The following is an 18,276-nucleotide window of genomic DNA, read 5'->3' on the forward strand; positions in this document are numbered from 1 at the left end:
TTAGGCCAACCACCGTTGTGTCATTGGCAAACTTAATGATGGTGTTGGAGTCGTGCGCGACAACAAAGTCATGGGGAAACAGGGAGTACAGGAAGGGACTAAGTACGCACCCCTGAGGGGCCCCCGTGTTAAGGGTCAGCGTGGTGTATGTGTTGTTGCCTACCCTCGCCACCGGCCCGTCAGGAAGTCCAGGATCCAGTTGCAGAAGGTTTTTAATCCCAGGGTCTTTAATTTAGTGATGAGCTTGGAGGGAGCTATGGTGTTGAACACTGAGCTGTAGTCAATGAACAGCATTCTCACATAGGTGTTCCTTTTGTAGAGGTAGGAAAGTAGAGTGCAATAGAGATTGCGTCATCTGTGGGTCTGTTGGGGTGTTATGCGAATTGGAGTGGGTCCAAGGTGTCTTGGATGATGGTGTTGATCTGAGCCATGACCAGCCTTTTAAAGCATTTCATGGTTACAGATGTGAGTGCTATGGGGCGATAGTCATTTAGACAGGTTACCTTGGCGTTCTTGGGCACAGGGACTATGGTGGTCTGCTTGTAGGTATTACAGACTGGGTCAGGGGCAGGTTGAAAATGTCGGTGAAGACACTTGCCAGCTGGTCAGCGCATGTTCTGAGTACGTGTCTTGGTAATCCGTCTGCCGCCCTGCGGCCTTGTGAATGTTAACCTGTTTAAAGGTCTTAGTCACATCGGCTACGGCGAGCATGATCACACAGCCGTCCGGAACAGCTGGTGCTCTCAAGCATATTTCTGTTTTGCTTTCCTCGAAGTGAGCATAGAAGGTATACTACATGACCAAAAGTATGTGGACACCTGCTCATCGAAAATCTCATTCCAAAATCATGGGCATTAATATGGAGTTGGACCCCCTTTGCTGCTATAACAGCCTCAACTCTTCTGGGAAGGCTTTCCACTAGATGTTGGAACATTGCTGCGGGGACTTGGTTCCATTCAGCCACGATGCATTAGTGAGGTCGGGCACAGATGTTGGGCAGTTAGGCCTGGCTCGCCGTCAGCGGTCCAATTCCTCCCAAAGGTGTTCGATGGGGTTGAGGTCAGGGCTCTGTGCATGCGAGTCAAGTTCTTCCACACTGATCTCGACAAACCATTTCTGTATGGACCTTGCTCATGCTGAACAGGAAAGGGCCTTCCCCAAACTGCTACCACAAAGTTGGAAGCACAGAATTGTCTAGAATATCATTGTATGCTGCAGCATTAAGATTCCCCTTCACTGGAACTAAGGGGCCTAGCCCGAACCATGGACCAACTCCATACTAATGCCCAGGATTTTGGAATGAGATGTTCAACGAGCAGGTGTCCACATACTTCTGGTCATGTAGTGTACGTTCAAAGACCCTTCTGTTTGAGGTGGCATTTATAGGTTTGAACTGGGACTGTATAGCCATGTTGTGGACCCCTCTACCTCTTCCTCTACTCCACACAGTGATGCCCAAGTTTGAGCTGGTGATAGACCCTCCACGGTACATCCGGGACCTGAACACGTGTGAACAGGCCACCGTGATGGCCAGGTGAGTGACTAACTCACAGCATTCACCTCATCCTAATGTGATGCCCTAACACATACTGTTCTAGAGAGGCAAAGTAGCAGCTCTACTCCTGTTTGAACACAAATGACTTTTCTCTCTTTAGGTATACCTTTGGGAAGCCTGTGACCGGGAAGATGACACTGAACATGACTGTGAATGGAGTTGGGTACTACCGACATGAGGTGGGCCATCCTGTGGTCAAGACCATGGAGGTGAGTCAACCCAGCTGTAGTGTTGAAGAATCTAAAACAGGAAAATGGAATCACATTCAAATCTGCTGAGTTTCCCCTTTTTAGGATTAATTTAAGATATTTAAGTCTGTCTGTTTCATCCACTATTATTAGATCAAAGGCTCAGCGTCCTTCAGCCTGTGTGTCAAAGACATGATGCCCCTGGATGTGGCTGATCACTTCCGGGGCACGGTGAGCATGTGGGTGTCAGTGACCAGCGTGGACGGAGGGCGGCAGACCATGTTCGATGATTCCACCCCAGTTCACAAGCAGCGTATCGACATCAAATACTCAAAGGACACTCGTAAACAGTTCAAGCCTGGTCTGCCATACAAGGGAAAGGTAAGAGACAGCCAAAGGTATTCATACCACTGACTTCACATGGCCTCTATCAAGGGAAGCTGGACTGTACAAGACTTGGGTTCACTTATGTGTCTCCATGCGAGAGACCTGACTGTCTGTACACCCTGTCCTTCTGTCCACCAGGTAGAGGTAACCTATCCTGATGGTAGCCCAGCGGATGGGGTGCGGGTGCGTGTGAAGGCGGAGCTGACCCCTAAGGACAACGTGTACACCAGCGAGCTGACGTCCAGGGACGGCCAGGCAACATTCGAGATCCCCTCCATCCCCACTGCTGCCCAATACGTCTGGCTGGAGGTCAGTAGGCCTCGGAGATGGAGAGTTTGAGGGAGAGAGAGGTGTAAATGAACACGGTTAGGGCTTAGTTAGCTTCTCATAATTTGTTATTGATTTATTTAACCTTTATTTAACTAGGCAAGTCAGAGCTTTTCATAAAACCGAGCCAGCTAGCTAGAGAGTTGGTTATGATTTGCGAGAACAGAGAAATGTGAAATGAAGATGCAGTGAAATGTCCATTAAAATGTTTGTAAACGGGTGCTAGTCAACAAAGTTGAACAATTTATCAGATAAGCTTAGTGGGCTGAGGCTGTTAGGCGCTATCAGGATTTTGCTTGATGTCATAGTCTAGAGAGTGGAGTGTATTGCTGGGTTAAATCCTGTGGTGTTGTGCCCCAGACCAAGGTGACAGCTATAGATGGCCGTCCGGCTGGAGACCAGTACCTCCCCAGCTACCTGTCCATCAGCAGCTGGTACTCCCCCAGCAAGTGTCACATCCAGATCCAGAGCCTCAGTGCTCCTCTGAAGGTAGGTACTCCCCTCTCTGAAGGTACTCCCCTCACTCTACTATAATTACTTTACTATCCACTTTACTCCACTTTACTATCATTACTTCATTATCCACTTTACTTTACTAGCATTACTTTACTATCCACTTTACTCCACTTTACTATCGTTACTTTACTATCCACTTTACTCCACTTTACTATCATTACTTTACTATCCAATTTACTCCACTTTACTATCGTTACTTTACTATCCAATTTACTCCACTTTACTATCGTTACTTTACTATCCACTTTACTACACTCTACTATCATTACTTTACTATCCACTTGAATCCACTCTACTATCATTACATTACTATCCACTATACTATCATTACGTTACTATCCTCTCTGCTGTCATTACGTTACTATCTACTTTACTAGCATTACTTTACTATCGACTTTACTATCCACTTTACTATCATTACTTTACCATCTATTTTACTCCACTTTACTATCATTACTTTACCATCTACTTTACTCCACTTTACTATCATTACTTTACTATCTACTTTACTCCACTTTACTATCATTACTTTACTCCACTTTACTATCATTACTTTACTATCCACTTTACTCCACTTTACTATCATTACTTTACCATCTACTTTACTCCACTTTACTATCATTACTTTACTCCACTTTACTATCATTACTTTACTATCCACTTTACTCCACTTTACTATCATTACTTTACTCCACTTTACTATCATTACTTTACTATCCACTTTACTCCACTTTACTATCATTACTTTACCATCTACTTTACTCCACTTTACTATCATTACTTTACCATCTACTTTACTCCACTTTAGTATCATTACTTTACTATCTACTTTACTCCACTTTACTATCATTACTTTACTCCACTTTACTATCATTACTTTACTATCCACTTTACTCCACTTTACTATCATTACTTTACTCCACTTTACTATCATTACTTTACTATCCACTTTACTCCACTTTACTATCATTACTTTACTATGCACTTTACTCCACTTTACTATCATTACTTTACTATCCACTTTATTCCACTCTACTATCATCACTTTACTATCCACTTTACTCCACTCTACTATCATTACTTTACTATCCACTTTAATCCACTATACTATCATTACATAACTATCCACATTAATCCACTATACTATGATTACATTACTATCCACTTTAATCCACTATACTATCATTACATTACTATCCACTTTGATCCACTATACTATCATTACATTACTATCCCCTTTAATCCACTATACTATCATTACATTACTATCCACTTTAATCCACTATACTATCGTTACTTTACTATCCACTTTACTCCACTCTACTATCATTACTTTACTATCCACTTTACTCCACTTTACTATCATTACTTTACTATCCACTTTACTCCACTTTACTATCATTACTTTACTATCCACTTTATTCCACTCTACTATCATCACTTTACTATCCACTTTACTCCATTCTACTATCATTACTTTACTATCCACTTTAATCCACTATACTATCATTACATAACTATCCACTTTAATCCACTATACTATCATTACATTACTATCCACTTTAATCCACTATACTATCATTACATTACTATCCACTTTGATCCACTATACTACCATTACATTACTATCCCCTTTAATCCACTATACTATCATTACATTACTATCCACTTTAATCCACTATACTATCGTGACTTTACTATCCACTTTACTCCACTCTACTATCATTACTGTACTATTCACTTGAATCCACTCTACTATCATTACGTTACTATCCACTCTACTATCATTACGTTACTATCCACTCTGCTGTCATTACGTTACTATCTACTTTACTAGCATTACTTTACTATCCACTGCATTACTTTACTATCCACTTTACTCCACTTTACTATCATTACTTTACTATCCACTTTACTCCATTTTACTATCATTACTTTACTATCCACTTTACTCCATTTTACTATCATTACTTTACTCCACTTTACTATCATTACTTTACTATCCACTTTAGTATCATTACTTTACCATCTACTTTACTCCACTTTACCGTCATTACTTTACTATCTACTTTACTCCACTTTACTAACATTACTTTACTCCACTTTACTATCATTACTTTACTATTTACTTTACTACACTTTACCACACTTTACTAGCATTACACATAATCAGGGCTCCAACACCACCATTGAAACATGGGACACATATCATATATGGATTGTATGTTAAGAGTAATAACGGAGTACTACTTATACTATTATAATCATTATGATGTACATATATTAAAGGTTTATTCTGAATGTTGTGTTTAGATCGGTGAGGAAGCTGAGGTCACTCTGAAGTCCACCTGTCCCTGTAACTTCACCCTCCACTATGAGATTGCCTCCAGAGGGAACATCATCCAGTCTGGCCAGCAGCAGTCCAACGCTACAGCCCAAAGAAGCAAGAGGGCAGCGGTCACCTTCGACAAGAACGTCCACACAACCCAGCAGCCCAGTGGCTCTGGTCAGTACTAGAGTCCCAGATGAGAAGTCTATTTTGTTCCATAATGACTAATTGACACAATGTTTGTAGCAAATGTTCCAATACATTCTGCTAAGAATACATAGAGGATAGTTTGTCAAACTCTGTAGATATATGGCTCTGAATCCCCCCTCGGTCTCTTCTCTCCCTCTTCTTCCCCTCTTTCTCTTCCCACGCCCCTCCAGATCCGGCGGCCTCCTCCCCACAGGACGAGACAGACAGCTGTATGTTGGTGCTGCATTTCCCCGTGACCCACGCCATGGCGCCCCTCAGCCGCCTCCTGGTCTACTACGTGAGGGAGAATGGAGAGGGCGTCACTGACAGTCTACAGATCCCTGTACAGCCCAGCTTTGAGAACCAGGTACCGTAACAATACCTCCATCTCTCTCTGAGTCCTTGCATCCCTCACTGTGCACTGTACATAGTCCTCTCTGTTACACACAGTCCTGCCTGTACACACAGTCCTGCCTGTACACACAGTCCTGCCTGTACATAGTCCTCCCTGTTACACACAGTCCTGCCTGTACAAACAGTCCTGCCTGTACACACAGTCCTCCCTCTACACACAGTCCTGCCTGTACATTGTCCTCCCTGTACACACAGTCCCGCCTGTACACACAGTCCCGCCTGTACACACAGTCCTCCCTGTACACACAGTCCTGCCTGTACACACAGTCCTCCCTGTACACACAGTCCTGCCTGTACAAACAGTCCTGCCTGTACACACAGTCCTCCCTCGACACACAGTCCTGCCTGTACACACAGTCCTGCCTGTACATAGTCCTCCCTGTACACACAGTCCTGCCTGTACAAACCGTCCTGCCTGTACACACAGTCCTCCCTCTACACACAGTCCTCCCTGTACACACAGTCCTCCCTCTACACACAGTCCTGCCTGTACACACAGACCTGCCTGTACACACAGTCCTGCCTGTACACACAGTCCTCCCTCTACACACAGTCCTGCCTGTACTTAGTCCTCCCTGTACACACAGTCCCACCTGTACACACAGTCCCGCCTGTACACACAGTCCTGCCTGTACAAACAGTCCTGCCTCTACACACAGTCCTCCCTCTACACACAGTCCTGCCTGTACACACAGTCCTCCCTCTACACACAGTCCTGCCTGTACAAACAGTACTGCCTGTACACCCAGTCTCTGTCAGAATGATAGGTCAGTCTATCATGGTTGCCAGTCTGCCTAACCCTAACCCCAACTCATGCCAGGCAACAAAGGAGTTGGCTAAACAGATACACACAGGCAACCAGACCACGTTCACTTTGGGATGACAGAGACGTTGCCCACTGTTCTTGTGCGGGTTTCCAGTTGACTTGAGTACCATAGTTGACTGAAGTCCCATGCTATACTACAGTGGGATCCCCAGTGCCAGTGAGTCCCTGTAAACAACCAGCTGTGTTGGCCCATGAGCTCCCCAGTTGCTGGCTGCATTAGGTGGGGTGTGTTAAGTCCTTCCCTGGAGTTTTTACTGTAACCTGGTATGCAATCAGTGAGGTAGGGGGAGGTGTGTGTGTGGCTACCTGCATGGACATGATGAGACAGAGACTGTGTGTGTGTATCTGTGTGTGTGTGTGTGTGTGTGCGTGCGTGCGTGCGTGCGTGCGTGCGTGCGTGCGTGCGTGGCGATGAGTGGGGTCATGACAGGCAGGATGATGAGGGGTTAGATTTGGTGACCAGTGGAACACATTAACAGGGCTAATTTGGGCTAGTGAGTGAAAACCGGTTTGGGGTGTGAAAGTTTAGGGCTGTCATTCTCTGTCTTCAAGCCCTGCATTTAACTGTTGACTCCTGACCATAAATATATCACGGCTTCAGCTATGGTTCTCACAGGAGCACTCACAGTTCAGTTGAAAGTCTCTGTGGATGATGTCTCCAATCAAACAAGGCATTTCACTGTACTTGTGCATGTGACATTAAAACGTGATCTGTATATTTATTTTGTATCACCTATTTTCTATAGGTGTCTGTCTCTCTGTCCACCAATGAGTCGATGCCAGGTGACCCTATCAGTCTGCGTGTCACTGGTGAGAAGGGCTCCTGCGTTTGTGTCGCCACCGTGGACAAGAGCCTCTATCTCCTCAAGCCAGACTTCCAGCTCAGTCCAGACAAGGTCTGTCTCCCTCCATCTTACCTTGTTTCTAATCTATAGTACAACTCATCTATATTCGGACAGGAAATGAATGGAAGCCATCCATGTCCACTGTTCTTTCTGTAGGTGTTTAAAGAACTGGCAGACTTTGACGTGTCCGATGCCTTCGGAGTCCCCAAAGACGATGGGCACTTCTGGTGGCCGGGGCTGTCGTCTAGCCGACGGAGGCGTTCTTCAGTGTTCCCATGGCACTGGGACATCACTAAAGATGCCCGCTTCGCCTTCACGGTAAGGGCAATACTCCGTCACCAATCAATCACCTGACGTGGCATAAGATCTTCAGTGTAGATCACTTTTACAATGTGTGTCTGTGTAACAGGAGACTGGCCTGGTGGTGATGACTGACATGGTGAGCCTGAACCACAGACAGATTGGAGGGATGTACACGGACGAGGCCGTTCCCGCCTTCCAGCCTCACACATCGACGCTGGTGGCAGCCATGCACTCTCGCACCATGCCCAGGTAGCTACAGGTTTCTCCCCCTGGAGCTAGCCACTGTGCCCCACTAGTATCTGAAGTAGAAACTGGACCTATATCTTTAATCCTCCAGATAAACATTATACACATGGTGTGCCTTAACACATGTCAGCAAGGGTTTAGAGACAATCCATTTTCCAATTACGGGTTATTGCATCCAGGTCCATAATGAAAGGCCTTTATTGATGTCAGGTTGTGTTGTGTTTTGGTTGCAGAGCAGAGAAGCGCAGACGGACATTCTTCCCGGAGACGTGGGTGTGGCACTGCGTCAATGTCAGGTACTGGAATAGCTACATCATCTCTGTGTGTGCGCGTGAGCGCACGTCTGTATTTGAGTGAGTGGGTGGGGATGGTCTCAGCTGCATCAGATTGTGGGGATTTGGTGGCGTTCCAGATCTGTAAACTTGGAAGATGGAGGAGTGGGTGGGGAAGGAGGGGTAAAGGAGTACATATTTGAGAGGGGATATTTCACCACTCGTTGACTGTCCAGTATTTTCTCCCAGTGGGTGTGAATGTGGCTCATTTAAGCAGGGTTATTTTGGAACACGCACCAGCTTTCTCAACAGCTCCTTCCATTCATTTCCAACCAATATAAATTAACTGGCCATATGTTTCCATATGCTTGATTCCTTTCGGCAGAGTTGTGTTCTGCCTAATTTCCTATTCAATCCAACGCTTTGATTTCCCTTATTGAGTGTATCAAAGTAGTTTTTGGGTGACTTTCATCAAAAGGAAGGGCATTAGTAATTTCCGAGGACGTTTATTATGCTCTGTGAAAGCTGGCCAAAACCAACGTCAGTATGAGTAGCCAACAATGATCTCATCCATCTATACCGAACACCTAACTGCCTGTTTTTAAACCTATGTATTGCTATGGGCAGAATATTACTTAGTTACAGCTGTTGCCCTAATAAGACACATACTGTATTAGATCAATCCCATTAGTGCCATAATGTTCTTGTTCCAAACATTGGTCAGAAACACTGTTTGCTATGGGGTCATGCTTAGAGAAAATTGCTTTGTTGGAATCGTGCATTATCGTCTGTGTTTCAGTTTTTCCCCAAAATCTGTTTTGACAGTGATGTCACCGGGGAAGCTGAGTTGCGATTGGACGTTCCAGACTCCATTACCACCTGGGTGACGGAGGCCATTGGCTTGTCAGAGGAGAAGGGGCTGGGCCTTTCCAAGAGGGTGGAGCTTCGTACCTTCAAGCCCTTCTTCGTAGACTTCACCCTCCCCTACAGTGTGATACAGGGGGAGCAGACCAAAGTACCGCTGACCGTTTACAACTACTTGTCTAGCTGCGCAGAGGTGAGGGGCTGAGGAAAGGGGTGGACAGGTGGAGCAATTCTAAACCATGACCATCAAATATAAATATTTACACTTGGAGCAGAGCAATCCAGTCCTAATATGACCATAAGTGTGTCCATCCTCCATCATGGTGTTGGCAGATGAGAATGTTAAAGGGGTGTGGGTGCTGCGCTTTAATGTCATGTTAGGTGATTATGTAGGCCAATGGAGCCCTCGCTTTGATGTCTGCCTGAACATGTGATTCTTATATTTCCTGGAAAGTTATTTACGACTTGTGGCGTGTGGATAAAGAACAGTGAAACGATCTGACTGCATTACCGAGTCCTTTGCGAAATTTGGACAATGACTGGAACTTAATCCTTCAGGGAGCCTGAGAGCAATGAGTCAGTCTGCATGGAAAATGTGCAATGTGATTAGAAAATTCCACAAAATCCTTTAAGAGCTTTGAGGAGGTCACACTGCATGAAAGAACGGATATGCAGATATGATGCAATCATGTCCTGTCAGAAAAAATCCATCTCTGGTGTTAACACAGGACCTTCATGTGTGTTTATGTGTGTGTGTCTCTCTCTCTCTCTCTCTCTCTCTCTCTCTCTCTCTCTCTCTCTCTCTCTCTCTCTCTCTCTCTCTCTCTCTCTCTCTCTCTCTCTCTCTCTCTCTCTCTCTCTCTCTCTCTCTCTCTCTCTCTCTCTCTCTCTCTCTCTCTCTCTCTCTCTCTCTCTCTCTCTCTCTCTCTCTCTCTCTCTCTCTCTCTCTCTCTCTCTCTCTCTCTCTCTCCCCCTCCCCCTCCCCCTCAGGTCCATGTCAAAGTGACCGTTCCCAAAGGCATCAAGTTTGTAGGCCACCCCGGAAAGCATCACCTCACCAGGAAGAAGTGTGTGGCTCCTGGAGAAGCCACACCCACATCCATAGTGTTGTCCTTCACTGAGCTGGGTGCTGCCAACATTACAGGTTATTCCATCTAGTCAATTACTGGGGAACCCCCTGGGAAGAGTTCCAAGTTCTCTCATAGTTATTAAAGTTCCTGAAATCCTCAAAGTTTGCTGATGTTTTAGGCGTCTTGCTAATAGCTCTTGAAGTTTGGATTTGATTTCGAGGATATTGCAGGTTGGTATGGTACACTGCACTGTTGTTCCATGTGAAGGAGTAACACCTGCCTTTTGGCTCTCCTATCCAGTCGTTCGTAAGTCCATGAGGCCTTTAAAGTCTGTACTGTATGTCCAAGACGTTCCATGCTGCTGAAAGACCTGATGCGTATGTGATCTGGTCATCCAGCGATACAAACAGTCCCCTCAAAAGTACATCTGGGAACAAAGCAGGCCACCAGCAGGGGAGCAGCCAGGGCCTTGCACTGACACTCAGTGGCATGTTGATGAGTTTTCAGGTCACTGGCAATAAATGGGCCCCCCACGGCTCTGTCCCCTGGCCCCTAGTCTTTCCCTCTCACTAGACACACACAAAGAGAACACATTGGCTCACAACCACGACTCCAATGTGCTTCTCTGTAAAGGGAACTACATGTTCTTTGACAAACATGTTTTGTGTTGTTGTGCAACGTGGGATTGTGTTGTTGATAGATGTAAGGTGTGTTTGGTGGTTTTATATGTACTTTAAAAAACATTTTCTTAGTGGGAACTTACAAGGGAAAAAAACAATGCTTATATATGGTGAGGTGAAGTGTATTTCTATTTTTCCTGCCATAGCGCGAGCCATTGCATATAGTGAACCGGGCTGCTGCTCAGATGGACTCCAGTCAACGAAAACAAGCAAAAACACAGATGACCTAGAGGATCGGAGGACCCCCACTGGCCTTGACTATGTCCGGAGGAGTGTCCTGGTGGAGGTATGAGAAATGGGAGAGAGACTGCCTGGGGAGAGAGCTGAGATGGGGAGCAGATGCTCGCTGTACCTTGTGCTGTCATTAGTAGAGTGATGTCAGCTCTAACATGTTTCTCTCTTTCTCCCTCCTACAGCCAGAGGGCCTGCCCAGACATTACACCTACAGTGTCTTCTTCTGCCCCAACGGTCAGTATAGACTTATATGTTGTACTATAGTACTACACAGGTCTCAGAGCAAATACATTTTGACTGTTACCCAATACCAATCTGCCTCTATACAGTCTGATTTATTTTCCTCACTGGGCCACAATTTCATGTAAATCTGACATTTCCATTTTCAGAGCGGATCCACATCTCTACACCCAACAAGTATGAATACCAGTACGTGAAGAAGCCGGCCAAGATGACCCACTTTGAGGTGGCAGTGAAGACCCACAACGATGCCCACTTTGCCCTTTCACCCAGCCCCCATGACAGTGCTGAGATGCTGGAGATTGTACTGGGGGGCAGACAGAACACTGGCTCCTGGATCTCCCTGGGCAAGATGGGCGAGCCAGTGGTCAGCGCCCCCACTCCGGGCATCCTCTCCTGGGATGAGTTCCGCAGCTTCTGGGTCAGCTGGAATGGTGGTGGGGTGCAGGTGAGAGTAGGGTGATGGTCAAACCTAGTTCTCGTTTGGGTATTGGAGCATCTATTCTATATAATGAGTTCTGGGATTTGTGTCCTCTTATGAATCCTATACAGATCCACCATGTCATCTTCAATATAGAACCCCAGTCAGTCAGGGCATGAGGTAGAGTTTAGTAATGAGTTGGGGTAGTGACTGAGAGTTAAACAGGGAACATTAGACTGGGCAGGCACAGGGGCTGTGTAGTCAAGAGGACTGGCGCCACTTTTAATGACATGCCTGTGAGGTCACGCTTAACTGGCTGATGTCAGCGAGGACACTCAGTGATCCGTGGCGTCCGCATGGCGCTGCCTGGCACACAGGTCTGAACCCTGCATTAGCCTCGCACCATTCATCAAAGGGAGCAATTAAAAGCCTGCTCTAGAACCCTGTATGGCCCAATAAGATTCATGTATTTTTCTAGTGACCGATTGCATTTTGGTTTGATGAGCCATGTTCATCTCTGCATGGTCTTTGGTTTAATGTGATTAAAAAATGCTTAGCAATACCCAGGGGGCAATCTGTTCATTTGCATGTGGAGTGGATGTTGGAAAAATGTGATGAAGACTGCTCTTGCCAACTCTTGGTAATGGACTTTATGTGTGCCTCGGATTTGTACATGCAAAATCAAACCAAACAGATTTTTAAGTAGAATCTTATTGGGTTCTAGTATTTTACTATTGACCGGGACTAGTCACAGGGACTTCCTCTGTACAGCATGAGCGAACACCTTTTTCGACCATTTTCTCATTAGATCAGTGAAATTCAGGACCACATTTATATTGTATCAGGCTTTTATTGGAACCTTGCAAAACCCAAGGCACATTTTTTTTTTTTGTAATATTGTATTTTACTTTTTTTTATACAATAAACAAAAAACATACATAGAAAAAAACTATCGACAACTTAACATATATGGAAGAATCAAATGCTTTATTTTTGAATGTGAATGTGAAGCCATATGGGGCAGTCTTACAAGCATTGGAAACAACATTGGGTGTGGATACGGTGGGAACGTGAGTCTGAGCAAGTGTGATGTCATTCATGTTTGTTGAAATGTATGTATGTATGTAAAATGTTAAGCCCTGCACATTGTTTTAACTACTATAAATGAGAATAACAGTGCTGGGTCTATTTCTCTAACCAGCACTCGAGTCACAGATCTCAAATCACATACTCTACTCCCGATCCTAATCGTAACCGTTAGGTCAATGAAAGACATCTGACCCTGTATCAGTGGTTAGGGACAACTTCACCCATTTACTCTAGTCAAAAACCTCTAATCTCTCATATCAATCATTGATAGGTCGGACATGGCTTGCAGCCGTCCAATGAGTCGGTGATCCTGCAGTGGTCCAGCCCACTCCCTGGGCAGGTGCGTCACATTGGTTTCTCCACGGGCTGGGGCTCGGTGGGTGAGTTTAAGATCTGGAGGAAGGAGGACTCTGATGAGAACCACAACGAGGCCTTCACACTGGGCGTTCCTCACAACGTGGTGCCTGGCTCTGAGACTGCCACTGCATCCATGATAGGTGAGGAGGGACACCATTTATTTCTCATCCATTTCTCTTCCACTTCCTTTTCATAGCTCAATCATTTTCATTATCTGAATGTCTGCTGCTACTCTTCACCCATGCACTCTGAAAACATCCTGTTCACTTTGACATACAGTACCTTGTCCATGTGGTTAATTATAGTAAGCATCGCCAATTTCTCTCTAAATTACATTTGATGATATGTTCATAGTCTATTGTAATCCTGTTGATCTTGCAGCTAATTTATTTTAAGACCAATTCTCTTTTTAAAAAGAGATTGTAACTCAATAAAACTATGTTTATGTGAGGCAGTGTTGCTGATCTGTTTCTGCGCTGTGCTTTCTGATTTCAGGGGACGTGATGGGCCCCACCCTCAACAACCTGGACAAGCTGCTACGGCTGCCCTTTGGCTGTGGGGAGCAGAACATGATTCACTTCGCCCCCAATGTCTTTGTCCTCAAGTACCTGCAGAAGACAAGTCAGCTCAGCCCTGAGGTGGAGGCCGAGGCCACAGACTACCTGCTGCAAGGTAAACCACCAATGGTTCAAGGGCTTTGAGACCTGTCTTGAGATTTTCCTGCGAGTTATGTATCAGATCTCAAGTGGCCCCTATTGAAGATCACTATACAAAATCAATCCCTTACTATCCACTTAGATCTAAATCCACAGTGTAGACGTTCTCTGATATTCACCTGGTCTAGATAGCTTCCACCCACTGATCCCCTCTCCCCTGTACCTTCCCAGGGTACCAGAGACAACTGACCTATAAGCGCCAGGATGGATCTTATAGTGCCTTTGGAGAGAGGGACTTCTCTGGGAGCATGTGGTAAGTCCTCTACTCTTCGCTTAGAATTACATCCCTCAGTAAGTCATCTGCTGTTCCCTTAAGTTTACATCCCACGTCAGTTAACTCTGTATGGTACATAGATTAAAACTGCATATTGCATCTCAACTTACCCTGGCCTGCGTGTTATTGGCAGAAACAATGAAGCTCTTATCAGTAACTTTGAATACATATGGTCAACATTCATACCCTCATAACCCTGTGTTTAATTCGGCCGACTTAGGCTCGCTGAGTGTTTATTTAATGTTTACACATCCCTGGGGGCAAGAGGCCACAGCCATGTCATAATATTTGGAATAGTGAATACGGAGCGTATGAGAGGCTCCAATGTTCCGCTTGCATATTCGGGCCCCTTGCATACCTTCAGGGTGATTTATTAGTTGATGTGGGTATTATGATATTTAATAGAGCTCAGACTGTGAAACAGTAGGTTAAATATACCCAGGAGAATCATACACAAACTCGTAATTGGTTCCCCCAGGCAGCCATGGGGCTCCAGTGAGTTATTTGCTGTTAAAGCGGGTTAATGCACACGGTACAGAATGGCCCCTGGTTGTTTTGGCCCCATGGGCAAGGCACCACCTCTGTATGTAGACTACATTACACTCCCTCCTTCCTCACACTTACACTACCACTGGAGACAGAGGAGCTTGCTAGGCTCCAGGCCACTTAAAGGGCAATTCCGGCACTTCTCAACCTGATATTCATTATCTCTAGCATCATACCATTGTCTACATATGTGAAAACGGAGCGTTTCAATGATCTGTGGTTAAAAAAATCACAGAGTAGGAGTAAAAGTATTTTTTTTAAACCTGCAATGCGTTTCTAGCCAGTGGGAAAGTATTTTCTTGCTCCCCACATCACTGCAAATCTCATAGTGTTTGAAAAGGACTATTTGTGAAATGTTTCAACTTTTGATGGTGGCAGGTAGCCTAGTGATTAGGAGCATTGGGCAAGTAACCAAAAGCTCTCTGGTTTGAATCCCCCAGTCAACTAGGTGAAAAATCTGTCTGTGCCAGTGCTTAATTTGAGTCGGATCCTGCCAGAACAGCATCCGGCACCTCTCAGTTTTGGACTGTTTAGTTCCAGAACCTATTTGCCAGGATCCGGTACCTCTCGTGGCATGAAACGTGATTTTCGCTGTTTGCAATGTAAAAATTGGAATAAAAGTGCTCAGAGTTAATTTGAGTTGCCTCCTCTGTAATTCTCCTGCCCCCTAAAAAACTTTGCCTATTGTGAAAATGTAGATTTTCAGCCCGCACCTGATATTTTAAGAATTGATTTCTGATTGGGCCTGCCCGGGATTATGATTTGCACAACATTGTAGCCTAGAGACCAACTCGTGGCAGGTGCTGTGGTGCGAGAGACAAGCGTGTCTGTACCCTATCTCTCGCAGGCTCCTGCTTAAACAAAAATACTTATCTGTCTTCCAAATAGGCCTATTAAGCGAACGGCATTGTTTTTACAAACTAAAACTAAAACGAGAGAGAGAGATAGGCTTTTGGCACGAGAGCATTGGCCATCGCCGGTGAGTGAGCTGTGCATCATTGTGAGTCAGTGAAACTGGAAGCTTTTTAGGACTTTAATTTCCTCCTCATATTGTACAATATGTGTCTCTTCCACACATCTAGGCCTAGGCTAGTGATGGATTCAAGGCAAGGTCGTTTTTATTGATATCAGATTCTCAGTTTGTCAGTGTCAAAGTAGCCTGACATTTCAATAATTTGTGCGGTATTAAAAAAGATTCTGCTAAAGTCTCCAGTCATGTAAAATGACATAGAATTGCATGAAATGCGTTTATAAAAGGCACAAATTTTCCTGGACCCTAGGCTACAAAAGAAAGTCTCTACTCTACTGCTCTAGTCTAGACCACTACGTAAATGTGATGATGTGCATACAATACTTCATTATAAAGGTGATTTTCCGGTACCTCAGAGCTCCCCAGGTCACCCCCGTCTCTTATTCCGGCAACTCACAATTTACAAATTAAGCACTGCTGCCCTTGTGCAAGGCACTTAACCCTAATTGCTCCTGTAAGTTGCTCTGGATAAGAGCATCTGCTAAACGACTCAAATGTAAATGTAATGTCATCGTATATAACTTTTTTTCCCACATATGTATACACTGTTATTGTGCTGGAGGTAATGAAAATGAGGTTGAAAAGTGGTGGAATTGCCCTTTAATGGAAAATGTGTTGTGCCTTTCGACATGCCCTACAAACTGGAACTGGGGCATGTGTTTGGTATTTTATTAGGATCCCTATTAACTGTTGCAAAAGCAGCAGCTACTCTTCCTGAGGTCCACACAAAACATGAAACATGACATAATACAGAACATTAATACACAAGAACAGCTCAAGGAAAGAACTACACCAATTTAAAAAAGTATACAAAATAAAGCAATTTAATTACTGCTCCGGTGTAATTAGTGATAACATTAAACTTTTACATAAAAACCCTTCAAACCTCTGTATGCAGGAAGAGGATATTAAGACGAAATGAAGTGTAACGGCCATAATAGTGTAAGCATTGGTTTTGGAGCCACGGGCCACATGGCAGGACCCAGATGTTAAACTTTATGTAAACCTGTAGCAACATACACTGTTTTAATCCATCAGCTTGGTGTTTATATGTCAGAACAACCCACATTTTGTTTGGGCTCCAGAGTTAATCATTAGCACAGGTCATTTATGGGTAGGTTGACAGTGCTTTTAATGCAGTGTTAATGTATTCCAGCTTGTAAAAATGTATCTGAGCGGAAATTGCAGGGCCTAATGAAAAGATTGTACATAATGAAACAGGCTCCGTCCGCTAATGCCTGGTCTGGGTGATGCCAAGGCTTTTAGCCCTACTCTGCTCTGCTCTGGTCTCTGTGTATGTCCCTGTGGGTTGAATACTGGGACACAGAGCTAAGGATGAGGATGGGCTGGTTTTCATCACTACCCCCTGCCTGCCTCTCATGCAGATTCAGATGCTGTGTGTGTGTGTGTGTGTGTGTGTGTGTGTGTGTGTGTGTGTGTGTGTGTGTGTGTGTGTGTGTGTGTGTGTGTGTGTGTGTGTGTGTGTGTGTGTGTGTGTGTGTGTGTGTGTGTGATTCTGTTTGTGAGTGCTTGTGTCTCTGTGTGTTTAGTGGAGTGGTGTTGGGATATGTCAAGATGTCTTTGCAGGGTTGGGGGTGGGGGTGCTGTGGTGGGCCTTGGACCGGACCTGGCAGCCCCTCTTCCGGCATCGCTCGCATACCAGCCTCCGTCTGGATCCAATGAGAGCCACATGCTGGTGTAATCTGCAGAACCCCTGCCACCACCACCACTGCCCCTTCAACCCTTCAATCCCTGTAGCCTACTTAATATCCTGGTCTGGGGTAAATATGTACCCTGATAGAAGCTCCATACTCTGGGCCTGTTAGTGGTGCCTGGTTAGATACACACGGGACATGTTGAGGCTGGCATGAAGTGGAACAGATAGCAGAGATTGAGAGAACTAATAGAACTAACTAATATGGTGTTGTGTAAACAATCGATTTCTACTCCAATGCCAAACAGGCATGGTGAGGAACGAGGGTGAATATAGCAGGAATATGGTGTTTGTATCAAGTCAGATCTTAGATAACTGGATGCTTGATTGATAGATGTTTACATGTTGAAATGGAGAATGGTTGTTATCGCTATGTGCTTGGACATGGTAACCCCTTCTCTTCCCTCTCACATACACTGCTATTAAAGCCCTGGTGTGTGTGTGTGTGTCCATATCGTTTTACCACAAACAGAGCACTCTATCATTCATTCAAACTAAAACTGACTGCAGCAACAACTGGAAGAGAACCAGGGCCATCTGCTTCCTTTAAGACTTTGAGCAACCGGAACTATACATTTGTATCTATCTTTACTTTGAAGATTTAAAATCTTCTGTTTGGACTTCTTTAGAAAGCCTCTGTCTAT

At 44.8% G+C, this 18,276-nt stretch overlaps 1 protein-coding gene across 1 annotated transcript in view; it reads left to right on the top strand.

Moving 5' to 3' along the window:
• Positions 1-18,276, top strand: part of LOC139578342 (C3 and PZP-like alpha-2-macroglobulin domain-containing protein 8) — a 62,594-nt gene that overhangs the window by 22,882 nt on the left and 21,436 nt on the right. Inside the window, exons 9-27 of the mRNA XM_071405799.1 lie at positions 1,450-1,534; positions 1,656-1,764; positions 1,897-2,124; positions 2,269-2,439; positions 2,818-2,946; positions 5,287-5,479; positions 5,683-5,858; positions 7,478-7,627; positions 7,733-7,894; positions 7,986-8,128; positions 8,359-8,421; positions 9,223-9,454; positions 10,252-10,405; positions 11,158-11,297; positions 11,428-11,479; positions 11,635-11,933; positions 13,267-13,492; positions 13,848-14,024; positions 14,240-14,321. Coding sequence (XP_071261900.1) covers positions 1,450-1,534; positions 1,656-1,764; positions 1,897-2,124; positions 2,269-2,439; positions 2,818-2,946; positions 5,287-5,479; positions 5,683-5,858; positions 7,478-7,627; positions 7,733-7,894; positions 7,986-8,128; positions 8,359-8,421; positions 9,223-9,454; positions 10,252-10,405; positions 11,158-11,297; positions 11,428-11,479; positions 11,635-11,933; positions 13,267-13,492; positions 13,848-14,024; positions 14,240-14,321 — 2,971 coding nt within the window. The remainder of the gene's footprint in view (positions 1-1,449; positions 1,535-1,655; positions 1,765-1,896; positions 2,125-2,268; positions 2,440-2,817; positions 2,947-5,286; positions 5,480-5,682; positions 5,859-7,477; positions 7,628-7,732; positions 7,895-7,985; positions 8,129-8,358; positions 8,422-9,222; positions 9,455-10,251; positions 10,406-11,157; positions 11,298-11,427; positions 11,480-11,634; positions 11,934-13,266; positions 13,493-13,847; positions 14,025-14,239; positions 14,322-18,276) is intronic.

Source organism: Salvelinus alpinus, chromosome 6 (genome assembly GCF_045679555.1).
Source record: "Salvelinus alpinus chromosome 6, SLU_Salpinus.1, whole genome shotgun sequence".
In the NCBI taxonomy this organism is placed as follows: domain Eukaryota; kingdom Metazoa; phylum Chordata; class Actinopteri; order Salmoniformes; family Salmonidae; genus Salvelinus; species Salvelinus alpinus.